We start from the raw sequence: 18,966 nt of genomic DNA, 5'->3' as shown, positions 1-18,966 counted from the left end.
ATCTAGAATTCTCGTAATGATCACACTCACTCATGGGCCAACTGAAAATAATGCTGAAATACTACATTAAGACAGTGGCCTTATTTTTGCCAAAGTACTGTCAAATAATTAAGAGGAGAGGGAGACAAAATATTGCCTCCAAAGACAGTTAGAATGTCCACATGGTCCTCTATCCCTCTCCCAATAACCCAGATGTATTTCTCAAGTCAGCTAGGTGACACCTAAAGACCCAGGAAAATGAGATGCAGAAATGAGCAGGCCATCACCCAAAAAAAGTAGGGCAACATAAAGACAAGTTTTACAGAGGTCCAATCCAAATACACATAGGACTCTCTCCTAATATCACTTGCAGACTGGCAAATCAAATTTGTAATGCTTTTAACCAGACACTGCTATTAGATACAACACTGAAGTAAAAGTCAGACTGAATTTCCAGGTGTAAAACATATGTAAACAAAAAACATCAGAGGTAAACTTGTCCATAGAATTATAAGGTGCTGTGTTTACACTCTGGGAGGACAAAGATCCTGCGTAACAGAGGGTACACACACACACACACACACGCACGCACGCACGCATGCACACACGCGCACTCTTAAAACCCAGGGAGGCTTCACAGTGAACCACTTCCCTGAGCGTCCTTTGGCTAGAGGTCAACTGTGACCCACAGGCAGGACCTTCTCTGCCTGCTTTAATCAACAGCCAAATTTCCAGAATTGTCCAAAACTGATAATGCCTGTGGAATGGGAAGAGAGTTCTAGAATGTGCCAAATTGTAACACCACAAAAACAGCTAGTGACATTTAAAAGAATTAATTCATACACATGTAAAAGAAATAGTGCTAAGAGAGAGGTATTATTTTAAGTACTGTTTCAATGTTAGGACTTTTAGACAAAGGTATTTAATACATTTAGTCTAAACTAAACATAAAGGCAGCGTTAGCACCCTAAATCTATCTTTAAAATAACTTTTACCCATTCTTAAAATTCCCTTTTCTAAATTATCATAGTAATTGCTGTGCTTTTATTGAATGTTTACAACATTCCAGGCACTGAGCTGAGCACTTCATAAGCATGTTCTCCTTTTAATCATTTAATCATCAAAAAAGCCCCATGAAACGGCTTTAACCCCATTTCACCAATGACAAAACTGAAGCTCACAATTAATACATTTGCTCAGAATCAGATCACCATTGAAAGGTGGGATTCAAACGCAGGTCTGTCAGATTCCATCATGAAGTTATAATGTTCTTCAAATCACTAAATGGTAGAATAACTTGCTTATGTAACTAATAAGGATCAAAGCTCTAACTGCAGTAATTCCATGTGCCAACTGGACAAAAGGTGTTTTACTAAATCAAAGCAGACTACAACTGGCTGAAACTCCCAGAGAATCCTTTTAGATTGTTAGTGATACTTTTTTTAAAAAAAAGCACATCCCCTCATCCTCATCCATCATATTTGTTGAAGGAACGATAAATTATCAGAGCCACTGTATGCTTTCTTTCTGCCTTCAATGTGAAGATGCTTATGTTTTCAGTGAAATAAAACACTGTGGCATTAAATAAGTTGAAGAAACAGAAAGCTTCTTTAGGAAAATCACTGAGCTTCAAGTTCAGATGAGGTAACAAAAAAAGGACTCAAGTGTGCCCCAATTAGAACAAAATGAACTTAAGGCTGCTTCATTCTGTTAGCTCTAGAGAAGATTAAAAAGGACCTTTAAAAATGTGCTATATAGGTGATTTACTCTGTTCCACCTATACAATAATAATTGTAGTGAGAAAAAAAGCAGTGCAGCTGAAGTCAATACGAGCTGAATACTTGTCCAACTGGGTCTTTTTTTTCCTCTAACTTTCTCAGTTTCCTCATTTGCAAAATGAGGTTAGACCACAAGATTTCTAAGGTCCTTCTTTGCTCTGACATTCTATTATTAAATCACAATCTCCAACTTAATTTCCAATCTCCAACCTAATTTCCAAAACTGAGGTAGTAATTATTTGCATTACAAAAAAATCTGATGTTAGAACACAATTTATAACAAAATCACAAACCACCAAGACTGGAAAGAACTTAAAAGGTCTTTAATTTGACCAACTGGACAACTCACCCAATAGCCAATTCCTATCATCCGAATCTTCCAAATGCAAGCATTTCATCTAAATATCCAGGTAGGGACCTATTCTCTGTCCAAACACATGTAAACAGAAAGTGGTTTAGTTTTTCAAACAGCTCTGTGAAAAAGTTCTTTATTATTTCGAAGTAAAAATCTGCTTTTCTGTAAACTTCTCTCATAATTCTTTGGAGAAAGATGGAGTAAGTGTACATATTCCTTTTCTGTAGTCAGGTTTCTCTTTAGACCACAGTCCTTGTTCCAAATACTTAAAAACAACTATTCTGCCACTAAGTCTTCCTTCCTTAAGCTAAAGATTACAGTTTCTACAACCTCTCCTAATATCACATGATTTTCTGACCACTCACCCACCACTCACATACCTAGCTGTCCTTTCATTGCTAATGTCTCTCTTGAAAGGTGACACCCAGAATTGAATACATGGAGTCTGTTTCAGATACAATGCACTGTTTTTGGCACTTATGTATTGGAAGATAAAACCAACCCTACAGCATCATTTTAATGATTAAAAAAGATAATGAGTATAACGTCTTAGCACAATGCTGGGCATATAGTAATCACTCAATAAATGACTGCTGCTGTGACTGCACTTAACACTAAGTTATAATAATCTTTTACTAGTATTAGAGCCACATCCTCCCAATCAAGCTGTAAGCTCTAGTCCTCTACTACAAGGAAGGTTTCCCTTATAAGCCTTGTAATTTCCCCAAGTCAGGGGTGGGCAGAGAAATTAAGTGCTGAGGCCCAACTTAAATTGAAGATCAGTCAGAAGTCAAGATAAAGCAATCCTGAAATTAAGACAAATTAATGGCAAAAGATTTATTTAAAGAGTTAATTTATACTCAAGTTTTCAGAACACAGCGATTTCATAAATCAAGCAATCCCCACTCTTTACCCCTGAATCACACAAATTAACAAGGCATCACTGGGACATGCTGAGGAGGCCATCTGGCACAGACTCGAAAAAAGTAAGCTCTGGGATCAGAATGTCTAGAGTTCAAATCCTAGATCCACAGTCTACCCACTTGGTGACCTGGGGCAAATTACTACACCTTTCTGGTCTCAGGTTCTCCATCTGCAAAATGCAAGTCATCACAGTACCTACCTACCTTATAGGACTTTGTGGGAATCAAATGAAAATGGACATGAAGTGTGTTCAGAATGGTGCTTCTCACCTTTCAAAACTCTTACTGATGTTGCTTTTGTAACTACTTCTCAGAAATCATCTGAAGAAGCAAATTATCCTAAATAATTTTGCTAAAACTTATTATCTGAAAGTCTCGGCCATTTTTAATTTATACAGACCCTCACCTCTGTTAGCCGTTGCTGAAGTTAGTTGGCAGCTTAGCATTTTTTTGCATATTTATAATTTTCTATTTTCCATACATTCATCTATTCATTTTAGGGTAGATTTTTTAATGAATATAAAAAATTCCATCCCAATTTTAATATGTAGCTAGCCATAAATGCTATCACTATAGCAAATAGTATGTTGAGATTCACAGAGAATGATGAAATAAAGGTACAAACAAAACTGTATTTATTACACCTGCAACTGCTCTGCATATATATCAGCACTGTCCAGTATGGCACCACATGGAGCCATTTGGTACCTGAAATATGGCAGAAGTGCTGTGAATAAAAAATATATGTCAGATCGCTAGCACTTAGGGTGAGAAGAAGAAGCAAACAGATTATCTCGTTAATAACTTTATACCTATTACATACTGAAATGGTAGCATTTCAGATACAATGGGTTAAATATATTATTTAAATTAATTTCGCCTGTTTCTGTTTACTTTTTTAAGATGACGAGAAGATTTTAAGTTGTATATATAACACATCATGTTTCTACTGGACAACACTGACAGAGATGACCCTAAAGAATATGCCTCATGAACATTAAATTCAGGACAAGATACGTGCTCTAAATCACAGCAGAAACAAAACACAGAACTTAAATAAATTTTCAGTTTACATATAATTAATTTCAGACTCTTCCCCACTCCCCCCAAAAATGACCTTTGATGAGTGACTCTTCAACTCTAGAGCCGTCTGAGAAGCTTTTTATCAGCATGTGCTGAATTTAAGAGGTTTCCTCTACTTTCCACAAGCTAACAGAATTTACTTCTACAACACAGCTCAGCAACGAACCTCCATCAGGAGAGCTAGACTTAACACAGAAGTGTCCAGTGCATCAGACAGCTGACCACGCTTGAACACACACCTGAACTGGCAATCTGGCCCCAGTGCTGGACCCTGCCTCTGGGTCTTCAAAGCACATAAGCATATGTTCAGATGCCCAGGAGAAAAAGGGCCTGGGGATTTACATGAGCCTGAGAGTCTGGCCTTCCACAGATAATACAAATGACACTTGCCTCATTACTACCTACTTACTAAACAAACACCCAGAACCCAGTAGCCTTTTTGCAGAGATCAATAAAAATGCAAAGTTAGAAGGCAGAAAATACTGAAATGCTGTATGTTCTGAGAATTCCCACTAGAGAGGACCCAGTATGGAAGTAAGAGAAAGTAGGAAGAGAACAAAAGCAAAACCTTAAGGAAAAAACTTAAGCTCAGAAGTAGTACCTCTGATATCTTTCCACTCAAAATGAGGTGCCCCAGCATCACTGGCTCCACCTGGGAGTTTATTAGAAATGCAGGATCCCAGGCCCCACCCCAAACCTGAAGTGTCAAAATCTGCATTTCGACAGTGTCCCAAGATGATCTGCACAGCATGCACAGAAGCCACTACTAATCCACACAAGAGCCAGAGACATCTGTATCTTTAAATTCTTCCTGTTTTTTATAAGCCATCTGTTGCCCTGTGGCTGTTATCTGTAAACACAGGACCATTTATGTATAATGCATGCAATGACTATTTTGTTGACTAAATATATTCTTGTTAAACCCAGAGGATTCCATACCTGCTTAAAGGATTGTGGTAAATCTGTGCCAGAGATAAGATCAATAAAACAGTGAGATACCACTACACAGTCATCTGGATGGTCAAAATCCTGAACACTGACAACACCAAATGCTGATGAGGCTATGGAGCAACAAAAACTCTCATTCATTGCAGATGGAAATGCAAAACGGTACAGCCACTTTGGAAGACAGTTTGGCAGTTTCTTACAAATCTAAACATTCTCTAACCATACAATCCAGCAATCCATACAATACTCCTTGGTTATTTGCCCAAGCAGTTAGGTCCACACAAAAACCTACACATGGATGTTTATAGTAGCTTTGTTCATAAATGTCAAAACCTGGAAGCAACCATACTGTCCTGGGTGAATGGATAAATAAATTTTGGTACATAAGATAATGGCATATTATTCAGCACTAAAAAGAAAAGAGCGATCAAACCATGAAAAGACATGGAGGAGCCTTAAGTGTATATTACTAAGTGAAAGAAACCAATCTGAAAAAGGCTATACGCTGCATGATTCCAACTGTATGACATTCTGGAAAAGACAAAACCATGGTGATGGTAAACAGATCAGTGGTTGCCAGAGGCTGGGGTAGAGGGGAGGGATGAATAGGCAGAGAAGAGGGCTTTTTAGGGCCGTGAACATATTCTACTATTACGAAGGATACACGTCAGGATACATTGTCCAAACCCAAGAATGTGCAACACCAAGAGTGAACCCTAATGGAAACTGTGGACTTTGGGTGATCATGATGTGTCAATGTGGGTTCATCAATTGCAACAAGTGTACCATATGATGGGGATGTTGGTAATGGGGAGGCTACGCACTTGTGGGGGCTGGAAGCACATGGGAAATCTCTGTACCTTCCTCTCAGTTTTGCTGCGAACCTAAAACTGCTCTTAAAAAAAAAACGAAGTCTGAAAAAAAAAAAAGTCAGCAGTTACTGAAGCGTATGGACAGAGTATACTTCAGGCCCGTGCATACTGGTGCAGAACCAGGGACTCCCTTAGGTTGAAAAAGGTGAACAGAAACGATCCATCCAAAAAAACACATTTATTTAAAGGCTCAGAGAAAAGAGAAAGTTCGATTTTTTTTTTATTGGAGTATAATGGCTTTACAATGTTGTGTTAGTTTCTGCTGCACAACGAAGTGAATCAGCTATATGTATACATAGATCCTCTCCAGCTTGGACCTCCCTCGATAGAGATGGGAAGATAAGAATTTTGTACGTTGAAAATATAGGCTACATTAACAAAAATCAGTGTTCACAATAGAAAGCTACATGGCTTTAGCTGTTTTAAACTAAACCAAAGTTCTTCTGAAAGGGAATTACGCTGCTACATGAAGGATCATTCCATTTTTCCTCTTCACTGTCTTTGCTATCAGCAAACATGCTGCTACTTTCCACATTTTAAAACCTTTCTTGACCTCATTTTTCCCTTCAGCCATATTTATTCACCTTCCCTTTACAACAAGAATCCTTGAAATACTTGTCCACGTTTGATGTTCCCACTTCCTACTCCTGTTGTCTCTTGTCCTCACCATCAATTGTAGGTCCCCACTACTCCACCACAATTGCTGCTGTCAAGCTCACCAATGACCTCCCCATTGCTAAATCCCTAAGTCAATTCGCAACCTTGACCATCACTGTACTTCCCCTCTTCAGTATCTGACTCATCCTCCTTGAAACAGTGTCTTCACTTACGTGGTTCCCAAAGCATGGCACTCTCCTGGTTTTCCTACCTCATCAGCAGCTTCATCTCATTCTCCTTTACTGGTTCCATCTCATTCCCCAACCTCAGTGCAGAAGTAGTCCAGGTTCTTGGCCCTGAACCCCTTTTCTATCTACACTCACTCCCTTGTGGATTTCTCCAGTCTCTACATTCTGAGAGCTCCCAAATGTTTATCTCTAGCCCAGACCTCTCCTCTGAAATCCAGACTAGCATATCCACTGCCCACTGGGAATCTCCAAAACTGAGCTCCTGATCTTTCCCTCCAAATCAGCTTCTCCCGACCCCCTTCAAGCTGCAGAGGTCAAAACCTTGCAATTCACCACTGACTTCTCTCATTCACATCTCACATCCAGTCAATCATGAAATCTTTTGCACTCTGTCTTCAAAACAGACCCCCCTGGTCCAAGCCGTCACAATCGCTCACCTAGATTACTGCAATCGCTTCCTAACTGCTTTCCCTGACTCTGCCCTTCTCCAGTTAGGTCTAGTCTCATGAGACACAGCAGCAATGCATCCTCTTAAAACATAAGCCAGATCATGTCAAATCTTTATGTGGAACTCTCCACCAGCTTCTCTGCGCACTCGAGTACAAGCCAAAGGCCTTGCGCACAGCCTATGGGACCAGTGGCCTCACAGGAATTGGTGTCTGCTCTCCTCCCTGCCTGCTCTACGCCAGCCACACCAGTCTTGCAGGTCCCAGAAGGCGGGAAGCATGCCTCAGCCTCAAGCCTAGCATTTGCTGGCCCCTCTTCCCCCAAGACAGTCACATGACTCCCTTCACCTTCAGGCCTTTCATTACAAGTCACCACAGTGGGGGACCATCCTAGTTAAAATTTCAACTCCCTCCCAATTCCTAACCTCCCTCCTTTACTTTATTTTTCTCCAAAGTACTATACACACATATACAGGAGCTCACGTGCGCACACACACACACACACACACACACACAGTCTGTCTCACCTTGCAAGAGTAAGAATTTTGGGGTCTATTTTGTTGACCACAGTATCCCCAGTACCTAAAATAATGCCTGGTACTTAGGAGGCACTCAATAAATATTTGTTTAATGAATATATGAATGAATGAAAGAAGACAGTAATACAGAGCTGCATGTGACCTATGATAGTATATCTTGCAGCCTTATAAAAGGGTTGTATCTTAATATGGCACTTTGTATGCATATACATATACAGATACTGTAGAAAAAACAAAGGTGCTCCAACTTGATAATTAAATTAATCTCATACAAAACCCAAATAACTGTAAAGAAATAATTCTCTAAACTGAGAGATACTCTAAAACACTCCAAGGGTAGTAGGATTTCTCAAAACCCTAGATCTTACTTCACCAGAGCACAATGAAAAGATGGGTCTCAATAGGTACACCCGTCCTGAAGCAGGTGAAAGTCTCCAGGCCAATATAATGGACTTTAATTTCTTCAAATGATAGAGAAATTATGACACAAAGAACAAAGCACTTAATGTTTTAATGCTGTATAAAATCTGGGTGTAACCAGTGAACGGTATGAGACAGAAAAAAAGTTATTTTGTTATTAGCAGTGCATTCAGTTAACAGAAAGAAATGGGTGGGTCATATTTTTATAAACCACAGTTTAAAAGAACTTAAAAGTATCTTCCAGGTAAAAGGAAAGCCAACTAATTTCAAAAACATTTAGATGCAGAAATAAATTATTTAGGAGTTTAGTAACTGTGTACACAAATGGAAGTGATATGAGGCATATAAAAGCTAAAAGTGATTCTACAACAAAATGGAAGGTGTCCCAATTTCTCTACCTTATCAATACTCACATAGTCTATCAGGTCTGCTCTTGTTTCTAAAGTTACATATACAGCAGAAGTTCTCACCAGCCGACAGTTAGCCAGCTCCAGGATGATCAGGCACCCTGTGAAACATCCGAGTTGAAGCCCATTATAACCTGGTGCTCACAGCTAGTAATCAAGGCTCTGAAATTCTGCTCCTATCACTGAGCTGATGGTTACCAGAATCAATTGTGTTTGCTCCCAAACTGATTTATGCCAATATTATGGTAATTTAATTAAATATTATGTAGAGCGATTATATATGTGTATAACAAGAAAGAGTTGTTTCCATGAAAGCTAAATGGAGTGCTTTAGAAATAAGCCGTTAAATGACCATAACAGAATTCTACCAACAGTGGTTTATTTTTAAATTCTTTTTACTAAATGGAGGCAAAAGAAAATTTATAAAATATTTGTCATATATGAAGATTCATAATGCAATTATCCCTACATACACCAAGAAATTACCATTATCCTTTTAACTCCCCTGTGAACTTTTTGGTATATAATGATATTATAAATTAAAACATTTTCTTGGGCTTCCCTGGTGGTGCAGTGGTTGAGGGTCCGCCTGCCGATCCAGGGGACACGGGTTCGTGCCCCGGTCCGGGAAGATCCCACATGCCGCGGAGCGGCTGGGCCCGTGAGCCATGGCCGCTGAGCCTGCGCGTCCGGAGCCTGTGCTCTGCAACGGAAGAGGCCACAACAGTGAGAGGCCCACGTGCCGCAAAAGAAAAAAAAAAAAAAAATTTTCTCATTAAATAATCAGATATATTTATTTTAGTGGTGCTTCGAAAATATTGACCTTAATTACTCTGAAGCTATCAAGTTCTTTTAAAGATATAAATATGTTTATATACAAATAAAATAAAATTTAAAGTATGTAAGTATTTTTAAGTAAATATATCTTTACTTAAAGCTCCAGCTTTAGAATATTACACTATATTTAATTAGATTTTTTCCCCAGATAGAACCTATCAATACGAGAGACAATCGACTGACATATAAGCCACACAAGGAAAGTAGGAAGAAATGAATCAAGAATTTTTAAAAAGTGATAAAATCAAAAGAATGAATGAATCAGGTCTCTGAGACCGTTATATCACACCATGCAAACACAGCCCACACCTTTAATCTACTTCTATTAAATGCCTCTGCCAGAAGGGAAAGACGTATGTGAGGAAGTTCACAGTAAACACATGACTCTTACCTTTATGCCCTAGGTTGTCATTTGCAAGAAGGCTGTAATGAAAGTCACACACCTGGAGCACTAAATGCAGCCCACGAACGTCTGCAAAATGGGGAAAATTCCACTTCCCCAAAGCAGGAGGTGCAAGAAGACCACACACCAAAGCAACCGCAAAAAATGATCAGGCCAGAAACGCTGCTGACTCTGGAAATTCTACTCCACCACAAGACCAGGGTCAGCATCAGAGCACCTATTCTGTCCACACATGCTCGGAAGGGTTCCTGGGCTTAGCGATTCAATAGCCTCGTGTTTAACTCATTGAGTGACCACTATGTGCCAAAGCACCATTCAAAGTGCCAGAATTTTCCTCTTGGCTGCCACACTGAGTATCTACAGGCAATCACAATACAGGGAACAAGAAAAACCAGTTTTACTAGTTAACATTTGTGTGATTTTAAGAATGGAAATAATTCCACCTCCTACCCAGATAAGTATAACCGACCATCCAGGTCACATTTACTGTCCACTTACTGTTTTACTGCAGGCACTAAGCCCCTCTCAAGCATTACTAAGGCCACATTCTAACCATATACTGCACTGCCTCTCACTTGGTGACCCAGGCACAGGAGTCTCCCCATCCCCTGTTAAATGAAGCTGGCCCAACCTCACATTTATCAAATCCTTTAGGAGACCCTGACTACCCACCCAAAACAAGCAAAGTGTAAGTAAGGATTATGTAAAATTCAACCTGTTTTCCTTTCCATGACCTCTTCTCACCACTGGGTCTCACAGAGATCTGTGTGGCTATGGAAGGCCGCCAGGGATTCAGCAACGGTAAGAAAACAGGGACACATCTTAAAGGGGAAGAAAGGGGAGGGAGGAATACTTTCAAGAGGGTAGTGGCAACCTTATGACTTGAAGTGTTTGTGAACCTGGTTTAAATTTTTATAGTGGAACCACCTCTACTATATGAGGGGAGGGGAAGAGAATGTGGGTTGCGTTGGATCAAGATCCGTAGCTCCCTAAGCAAAGTAGCCAGACTGGCTGGATCAGCTCTCTGTAATCACCCTCAGGGAGGGATGTTTGCCACCCAGAGACCACACCCACTAAAAGAGTCTAATTAAGTTCTAGGGGCAACCACTAAAAGGTCATGATGATCACCAGTTTAGATCAGAGTTTCTCAAGTGTTCCTGATCTTAATCATGTGGGGTGATTATGAAAAGTGCCGCCTCAGAACTACTGAACCAGACCTTCAGGCAGCCCTAGAAATCTAAAACCAGGTGATTCTTGTGATAAATGAGTTTGGGAACTTCTATTCAGATCATAAAATTACAGGACCTACAAGAGGGGTCTTCTAGGCAGGGTGTCCTTTTCCTTTCAAGCAGTTCTCTAATCCAAGAGGAAAGCAGCGTTTTCTGTACATAAAAGACACCAAATAAACGACTTGGAAAATTTCCTTTCAATACACATAAAGGTCTCAAATCCTCAGAGCTTTGCTTTTATCTTAAGTAACTTAGGCAAAAGTTAAATCCATCCTTTTTTCCAACCAGAAACCCCAAAAGAATGATATTCATTATACAAATTATTTTACAAATTATTGTGGTGACTGACTTCAGCAAATATGTGAGGACCTATAAGTGTGCTATGCCCACCCAAGCTTTGTTTAAGAAAAAGAACCTCGGGGCTTCCCTAGTGGTGCAGTGGTTGAGAGTCCGCCTGCCAATGCAGGGGACACAGGTTCATGCCCCGGTCCGGGAAGATCCCACATGCCGCGGAGCAACTAAGCCCGTGCACCACAACTACTGAGACTGCACTCTAGAGACCTCGGGCCACAACTACTGAGCCTGCACGCCACAACTACTGAAGCCCGTGCGCCTAGAGCCCTTGCTGTGCAACAAGAGAAGCCACTGCAGTAAGAAGCCCGCACACCACAATGAAGAGTAGCCCCCACTCGCCGCAACTAGAGAAAGCCCACGGCACACCAACGAAGACCCAACACAGCCAAAAATAAATAAGTAAATTAAATAAATTTATTAAAAAAAGAATATGTAAATTCACGTACACACATACACACACACACACATACACACACTGCTTCACATAGTGCCTGGCACACAGTAAATACAGAATACATGTTATTCTTTCTCCTCTTCCTATCCCCACATTTTTGCAGAGTTATGCCTTGATATCATTGTGTTTTCACCACAAGTTAGAAAACTCAAAATAGTCATGTATTCCAACAGAAGCCTAACCATGAGAATTCTCTCATGATTTCACACATGCTGTTATACTCAAGGCTATTCCTACACGCCTGACCCTGGAGAAACCCTGGCGTCCGCAAATGTGGCTGTCTACCTCTCAGACTGAAAAGTATTTGGGGATAAAGAGAGATTTTTTTCTCCATTCTGTGGTCTGAAGCACCTCTACTAACATGTAGTTTTAAAACTAGGCATGCTCCTTGCCAAAATTCATGCAATACAGAAATCTTCCCTACTCAGCTTCATCTACTTTGAAAATCTATTGGGCCTCCAAGACAGCTTTGAGGGGTCCCAGGAAAGACCTTAGCCACTTGAATATCCAGGACTACCCACCCGCACTGTGATGCTATGCAGATTCAAAGGGGGTTGGGAGCTACTGAACTATCCACAGCTTGCAACAAAAAAAAAAAGTCAACAGCAGTGCTCCCACCATCTCTGTAAGTTCTCAAACAACTCACAGCCAGCTCTTGAATTAATATAATAGTGGATCTCAGCCAGGCACTCATTTTTCTATTTTATCAAAAGCTTTTCCTCCATCTTGCTGAGTACTGTCAACTGCACACTACCTGTTACACAATTTGTTCTTTTTTTTTTAGTATAGTTCTTACTCTTGAATACATTTTTCTTCTTCTCATCACTTTCAATGATTCTATCTCCACTTTCATTTCCATTAAAATCCCATGCCCCCATATACTCTCACTGCTTTTGTACTTATCAGACATGATGAGGTAAACACATACAAAACTAAAAACTTAGCAAAGCCCAGTCAGTAAACATACCATAAGCAACCAGACGGTCAAGGGGGAACTGACTGCCCAGGACAATGCCCAATGCCATCTAGTAGAGCATTTCTGGTCTTGAGCTGTGCTGTCCCGATATAGTAGCCATTAGCCATATGAGGCTACTTAAGTTCACTGAAATTAAATAAAATTTAAAATTCAGTTCCTAAATCTCACTAGCCATACTTCAAATGCTCTCAGTGGCTACATGCAGCTACTGACTGCCATATTAGACAGCACAGATATAAACTATTTCCATCACAGCAGAAAGTTCTATTGAACAACACTGATTTGGAGGTAACTCACTGATTCTATGAAAGTATTCCATGAAAGGGTTCTTAAATACAGTAGTTTCAGTATTTACAGGCTGTGAGGCTTGACACTCACAAATATGACCTTAGTGCCTCTAAATGTTTTTTTAAATAAATGTATTTGTTTGTTTGTTTGTTTTTTGGCTGGGCTGGGTCTTCGTTGCTGCGTGCGGGCTTTCTCTAGTTGCGGCGAGCGGGGGCTACTCTTCGTTGCAGTGCGCGGGCTTCTCATCGCGGTGGCTTCTCTTGTTGTGGAGCACGGGCTCTAGGTGCACAGGCTTCAGTAGTTGTGGCACGCAGGCTCAGTAGTTGTGGCGCTTAGTTGCTCCACAGCACGTGGGATCTTCCCGGGCCAGGGATCAAACCCGTGTCCCCTGCATTGGCAGGCGGACTCTCAACCACTGCACCACCAGGGAAGCCCCAACACAATGCTAACTTTGAGTACATAGAAGCAGAATGGTGGTTAAGACCACTGGACCGCCAAGTTTAAATCTCAACTCTGCCCCTTATTAGCTGTGTTACTTAACCTCTCCAGACTTCAGACTGGAGATAACGGCAGTACTGACCACATGGGGCGGTCATGGGGACTAGAGGTAACCTGTGTGAAAACACACAATAAGATCTCAATAAGTATTAGCTGTGACTGTAACAATGCATCATGCTTGAAAATATCACATGAAATAAGCACTTTCCAAAAGTTAGGCCATAATTCGAAACTTAAAGGAAAATGCTGCTTCTCACATAACCCACACAGAGCTACTAGGTAAGAAAAGAGCCTCAGGCTCAGGTCAAAATGTTCATTTTCCCTCTTACCCTAACCCCAAGGATAAACTTCCAAAAATGTCCATCGACATGTACAAGTTATTCTGATTCATCTCACTGGCCTGTGACCAGCGAAAAGGGAATTTCAAACTAGATGGGTGTTCACAGTTAAACAGGCCCGGAGAAATGAGTGGTCAGCTGTGGCCAGGGCCTGGCGCTTACACGGAGGATGGGGAGAGAAGCTGGTGACTCCCTCACACCACAGGTGTGCCCGAAAGAGAAAATGCCTCGCCACCTCTGTGCCCTGGAGTGTCAACAAAATCATGCCCGCTCAGCACCAACAGGGCCCCAGTTTGTTGACCTTCTGGGCACAGCAGTGTAAAGGTGTAAAGCAACTATACTCCAATTTTGAAAAAAAAAGAAAAAAGAAACACAGGAAAGGTACAAAGGGACACCCTCTCAAAAAATAATGCCACTGCTAAAATTCTTTCCAGCACATCTCTGAAGCTGCAAACAATACCACAAACGAAAGCTGTCCAGACATGGACACTATGAACAAATGCTCTGGGGAATTTCACCTGGATGGTGCGCTACCCTAAACTAAGGTTCAGCTGATTTAACTGTGAAAGAACTTAGGAAGAGCTGAGAGACTCTAGGTGGAAATGTCTCCACTCTTAGCAAAGGGAAGCCAAGGACCTCTGCACCTGGCCACCACTGCATGGGGAGAGTCCTAAATGTTGAGGACTATCAAAGCAGCAGTGACTGGAGGTGAGCCTGGACCCCAAGGTGTCTGTAAGCCTGAGTCACATGCTCAGGTAAGGGGGCTTTGGTCGCCTACTGATCACCAGATTATTTCTCACAGGCTGCCTAAACCTCAATCGTGTCTGAATTCGTTTCTAAAAATTGAGAAGGATCATCATCCATTACTTACTTCTTAATCCAACCCAAACTCAAAGAAATGCTCTTTTCATAATTGGCAAATGACAACATTACCTCAGGTAAACCTCAAACAAACCAGTCCAGAGGCCAAAGTACATACACATTTTAACATTCACACGATTTTTGCCTCAGCACTTCTTAACCAAGACTGGGCCTAATCCATTACCACACTGGTGTCTTAGTTTATGAATGATGACGGATGACTCCAGAATTTCTAAAGAAGAAAAATCACCTCTAAAAGGAGTAATGCCTTGGACATGTTTTTTTAGAAAAATGCCAGGCTAAATCCCACTCATATTTTCCACCAGGGTCAGCAAACAAATACCAAGGTTTTAGAAAGTGAACAGAATCACAGATGGAAAGTATCGCTGAATTTCCCTTTTTCAGGGAACTATTTGCCGTCTTATATGTATGTATATATATATATATATATATATATATATATATATATATATATATATATTTTTTTTTTTTTTTTTTTTTTTTTCTGCAGTACGTGGGCCTCTCACTGTTGTGGCCTCTCCCGTTGCGGAGCACAGGCTCCGGATGCACAGGCTCAGCAGCTATGGCTCACGGGCCCAGCCGCTCCGCGGCATATGGGATCCTCCCAGACCAGGGCACGAACCCGTATCCCCTGCATCGGCAGGCGGACTCTCAACCACTGCACCACCAGGGAGGCCCATATTATTTTTATTTCCAAATTCCCAAGATTTACTAGCTTAAAAGGATTTCCGAGATATCTCACTTTTTTAAGTGCCAGTAGTTAATTAAGAGCAAAATTGAAGCTCTTAACACAACGTACATAGTAAAGCACCTATTATCTTTGGTCACAAATGAAATGAACAGTGTCAACAAAACCTTTTTTAAAGCCAACACTCATTCAGATTGGCAAATCAAGCTTCTTACACTTGCATTTTAAAAAATAAAATTCAACTGTGGAATTTCACCTTAAAATAAGGTTATTTTAGCTTTGCAGCTTCCATCACTCTCCCCCACTCAATGGCCAGGATGTGTTGATCCGTTCACAGAACATATAAACTGAGAGCGATTCAGAAGGTGAAGCTGAGAGTACATCACTGAATAAGGAATGCATGTACACGTTTAGGCATGAAACCGTAAAATGCTGGGATTGGAAGGCTCCAACGGAGCACCTATCCACCCAACCCCCTTATCCTACAGAGGAGGAAATTTCAGCTCCAGGGGCTAAAGGATGTGACCAAGACAGTGGCAAAACCTCACCCAGTCAGTGATATAACCTACAAGCCAGGTGTCTAAGCACTTTCCATGGTACCCAGTCTGCTCCTGTTAGCACAAAAAGTGTGTATTAATGAAATATCAGACAAGACAAACCCACAGAGCTGCCATACGACTTGTGAGAGGATATAGAGTTGTAGAAGGACATGCATCGAGCCACTAAAAAATTGTTTGGGAGGGTGTTCTTTTATTTTGTTTTGTTTTGCTGGTTTTGTTTAGCATGCCGCACTTATTTTTAAGCGGTGAAGAGGAATTTAACGACTTTTTAAAAGAATATCCCTTGATCTGCAAATACTCTAAGGAAGGACGGTAAAGCCTGTCTTGGAAGAAACTAGAAAGTGCATTCGCTCTCCTCCAGCGGGGAGCATCCTTTCCCCCCGACGCGACGGCCGCCCCAACCCTCCCCTTCAAGGTCCACCCCAACCTGCCCGCAGAGGCCGTCCAGGCCTTCGCTCGCCAGAACCCCGCCCTCCTCTGGGTTCCTCCTTCACAGCTCTGCCCAAGCCGCCCCTCCTAGAAGGCAAGCTCCTTGACAGCAGCAAGCCTGTCGCACTCACCTGGCTACGGGGCTCCGCAAAATCCTCTGCAGATACTCAACTATGGCTCATGAATTGCAAGCATTTGCTCCCAGAATCCTAGTGAGCGGAATTTTCCAGACCTCGTCTTCCCTACACCAGCACCTGGACCCACTATTCCGGGGTGGAAACCCGGGACCCCAGTGTCTGTGGACAATGACGTCGTCCCATGCGTCGCGTCCTCTGAGGGGAGCGGTAACACTACACATTTGTCATCCAGGCAACCGACAGCATTTTAAACCCACGTCCTCCAAGTGGTGTCTGCTTTTTTTTTTTTTAACATCTCACAACATCGCCTGCCAGAACTCGCAGCAGAAACCCGCGGACAAAGTTAAATGCAAGTACCACCGAAGGGCTGCAACGTCTTTCAAGGTGCGGAATCCCCGCCGCCGGCCGCGCGCCCGCTCGCTGCGCGGGGCTTCCCTGTTCTCCTGACAGAAACCAGAGCGCCGCGCACTCGGCCGCCGGGCCCCCTCCCGCCTCCCCCGCCGTCCCGGCCTCGCGGCTAGAAAGCGGGGGTCGGGGTGAACCCCCAGAACCGCTACCCCACAGAGCGAGCCTTCCACCTCCTCACCCGCACAAAGAGAGGGCAGAAAGGAAGCAGTTCCCGACCCCGACGTCCAACGGTCCGGGACCCCGGGACCGAGCAGCCACAAAGCACCGCCGCTCCGACGGCCGCCCGCGCTCCCGCCCCCGCCCACCCGCCCGCCGGGTCGAGCCTCACCGCGGCGTCGCTTCCTTCCATCTCCCATCGCCCGCCGAGTTGCTGGAGCCTCAGGCGCGCTCTTTGTCGGGCTCCCGGGACACCGGCGGGCGGCGGGCGCGCTCCCTGGCGGAGGCTGCGGCCGGGCCGCGGCCCAGGGACGACGAGGGCGGGCGCGGGGCCCGAGGGGCGAGTGGAGGGAGGAGAAAGAGAGGGGGAGGGCGGCGGGGCAGAGGGTGGGAGGGGCGCGGGAGATGGGGGCGGGCCCCGCGGGGGAGCGGGAAGGGGGCGGGGCAGCCGGGGAGGTAGGGGGCGGGCAGGAGTGGGGAGGTGGGCGGTGCCCCAGAGGAAGGGAGGGGGAAGAAAGGGGGAGGGGCGGACCCCGCGCCGAGCTCGCGGTCGCCGGTCTCCAGCGGAAGCCTGCCTGTTGCTTCGTTTGTCTCCCTGAGGAAAGTGAGCCGCGCTTCCGACGGAGTTTCCTGTCAGGAAGCGCCGCGAGGGGAGCGGCGTCTCGCGTGCTCCCGGGACTAGCGCCCGACACGCCCACGCGTCCCATTGGGTCGCGGCATCCGGGCGGGGGGCCTCTGGCGTCCGTGTAGGGGTTTGCTCGCCGGCGACCTGCCGACACTTTCCAAGTCCAGTCCCTCGAGGCAGATCCCGCGCTCGCGGCCACCGTGGTCCCGGCTCCGAATGCGCGTGCCGGGAGATCCCGGCGTAAACTGCATTTTTCCAACCGAAGTGCCTTTTTCCTCTTCGCCTCGAGCTTGTGCGGCAGAGACCGGGGCTGGGAAGGCGCCCTCCTCTGGCCGAGGGAGGGGGAGACCTAAGACCTTCCGCCCCCAGAGGTCCTTTACTCGCGGAGAGCGCGCTCAGCACCTGGAGCGGAGCCCCGCGTGGCCGGCTGCACGGTGCTATGGTATGAGGGTGTTGCAGCCTTAGAGTCTGGCTTCTGTGACCGGTGGAAGATGCCCAAATAAAGGGAAATTACTAACAATGGCCAAGCGTTGAGTCAGGGATGGAGGGTCAGGCTCCTTGGTGGCCCGAGGAGCCAGCCCACCCGGTCAGGGTGCAGGAGGCCCCTGAGTCTCCTGCTTTGCCCACCAGAGGAACCAGAATGAGGGGGTGGATGCATTTATGCAGATCCAGTCCAGCTTCTGTAATTGGTCATAGTCCATGCTCCCCGGCCAGAGCAGAAGTTTGGTCAGATGTGTGGGTTCTAAAGCACCCCAGTTACTTGGGCATATTTCTCTTTTATGGATCCTCCCCTCTTAACAGAATGACGCGAAGAAGACAGTCCCTGTGTGCCTATTCTCAATAAACTCCTACCTTCCTTGAACCGGGAGGTCTGATGACTTTGTTGGCAAAGAATCAGGAGTAAAACCAAGTAGGAAATGCTGTTGCTACCTAGGGCTTGACCGCTGGCCTGGTGGCCTTTACCTGGAAAATCAACCAACAGCTCATACATGGAAGAAGGTCAGGATTTTGAGCTGAATCTAAACCCATACCAACGATGCCCAGACGTAACTCTTCATAGAACAGGCAGAGTAGACGGGGATTTGCATGAGCTTACTAGTTACGGGACA

General features: G+C 43.8%; 1 protein-coding gene across 4 annotated transcripts in view; it reads right to left on the bottom strand.

Moving 5' to 3' along the window:
• Nucleotides 1–18,966, bottom strand: part of PSD3 (pleckstrin and Sec7 domain containing 3) — a 567,622-nt gene that overhangs the window by 478,849 nt on the left and 69,807 nt on the right. Inside the window, exon 1 of one of the 4 annotated variants that reach the window (XM_060086129.1) lies at nucleotides 17,405–17,527. The exons of the other annotated variants lie outside the window; for them this stretch is intronic. Within the exon in view, the coding sequence (XP_059942112.1) occupies nucleotides 17,405–17,425 (21 nt within the window). The 5' untranslated portion in view covers nucleotides 17,426–17,527. Of the gene's footprint in view, nucleotides 1–17,404; nucleotides 17,528–18,966 lie in introns of those variants that run through there. 4 annotated transcript variants of the gene reach the window in all.

This window comes from Mesoplodon densirostris, chromosome 20 (genome assembly GCF_025265405.1).
Source record: "Mesoplodon densirostris isolate mMesDen1 chromosome 20, mMesDen1 primary haplotype, whole genome shotgun sequence".
NCBI classification, from domain to species: Eukaryota; Metazoa; Chordata; class Mammalia; order Artiodactyla; family Ziphiidae; genus Mesoplodon; species Mesoplodon densirostris.
The sequence above is the reverse complement of the archived record's forward strand: the minus strand, read 5'-3'. Positions and strand labels throughout refer to the sequence as shown.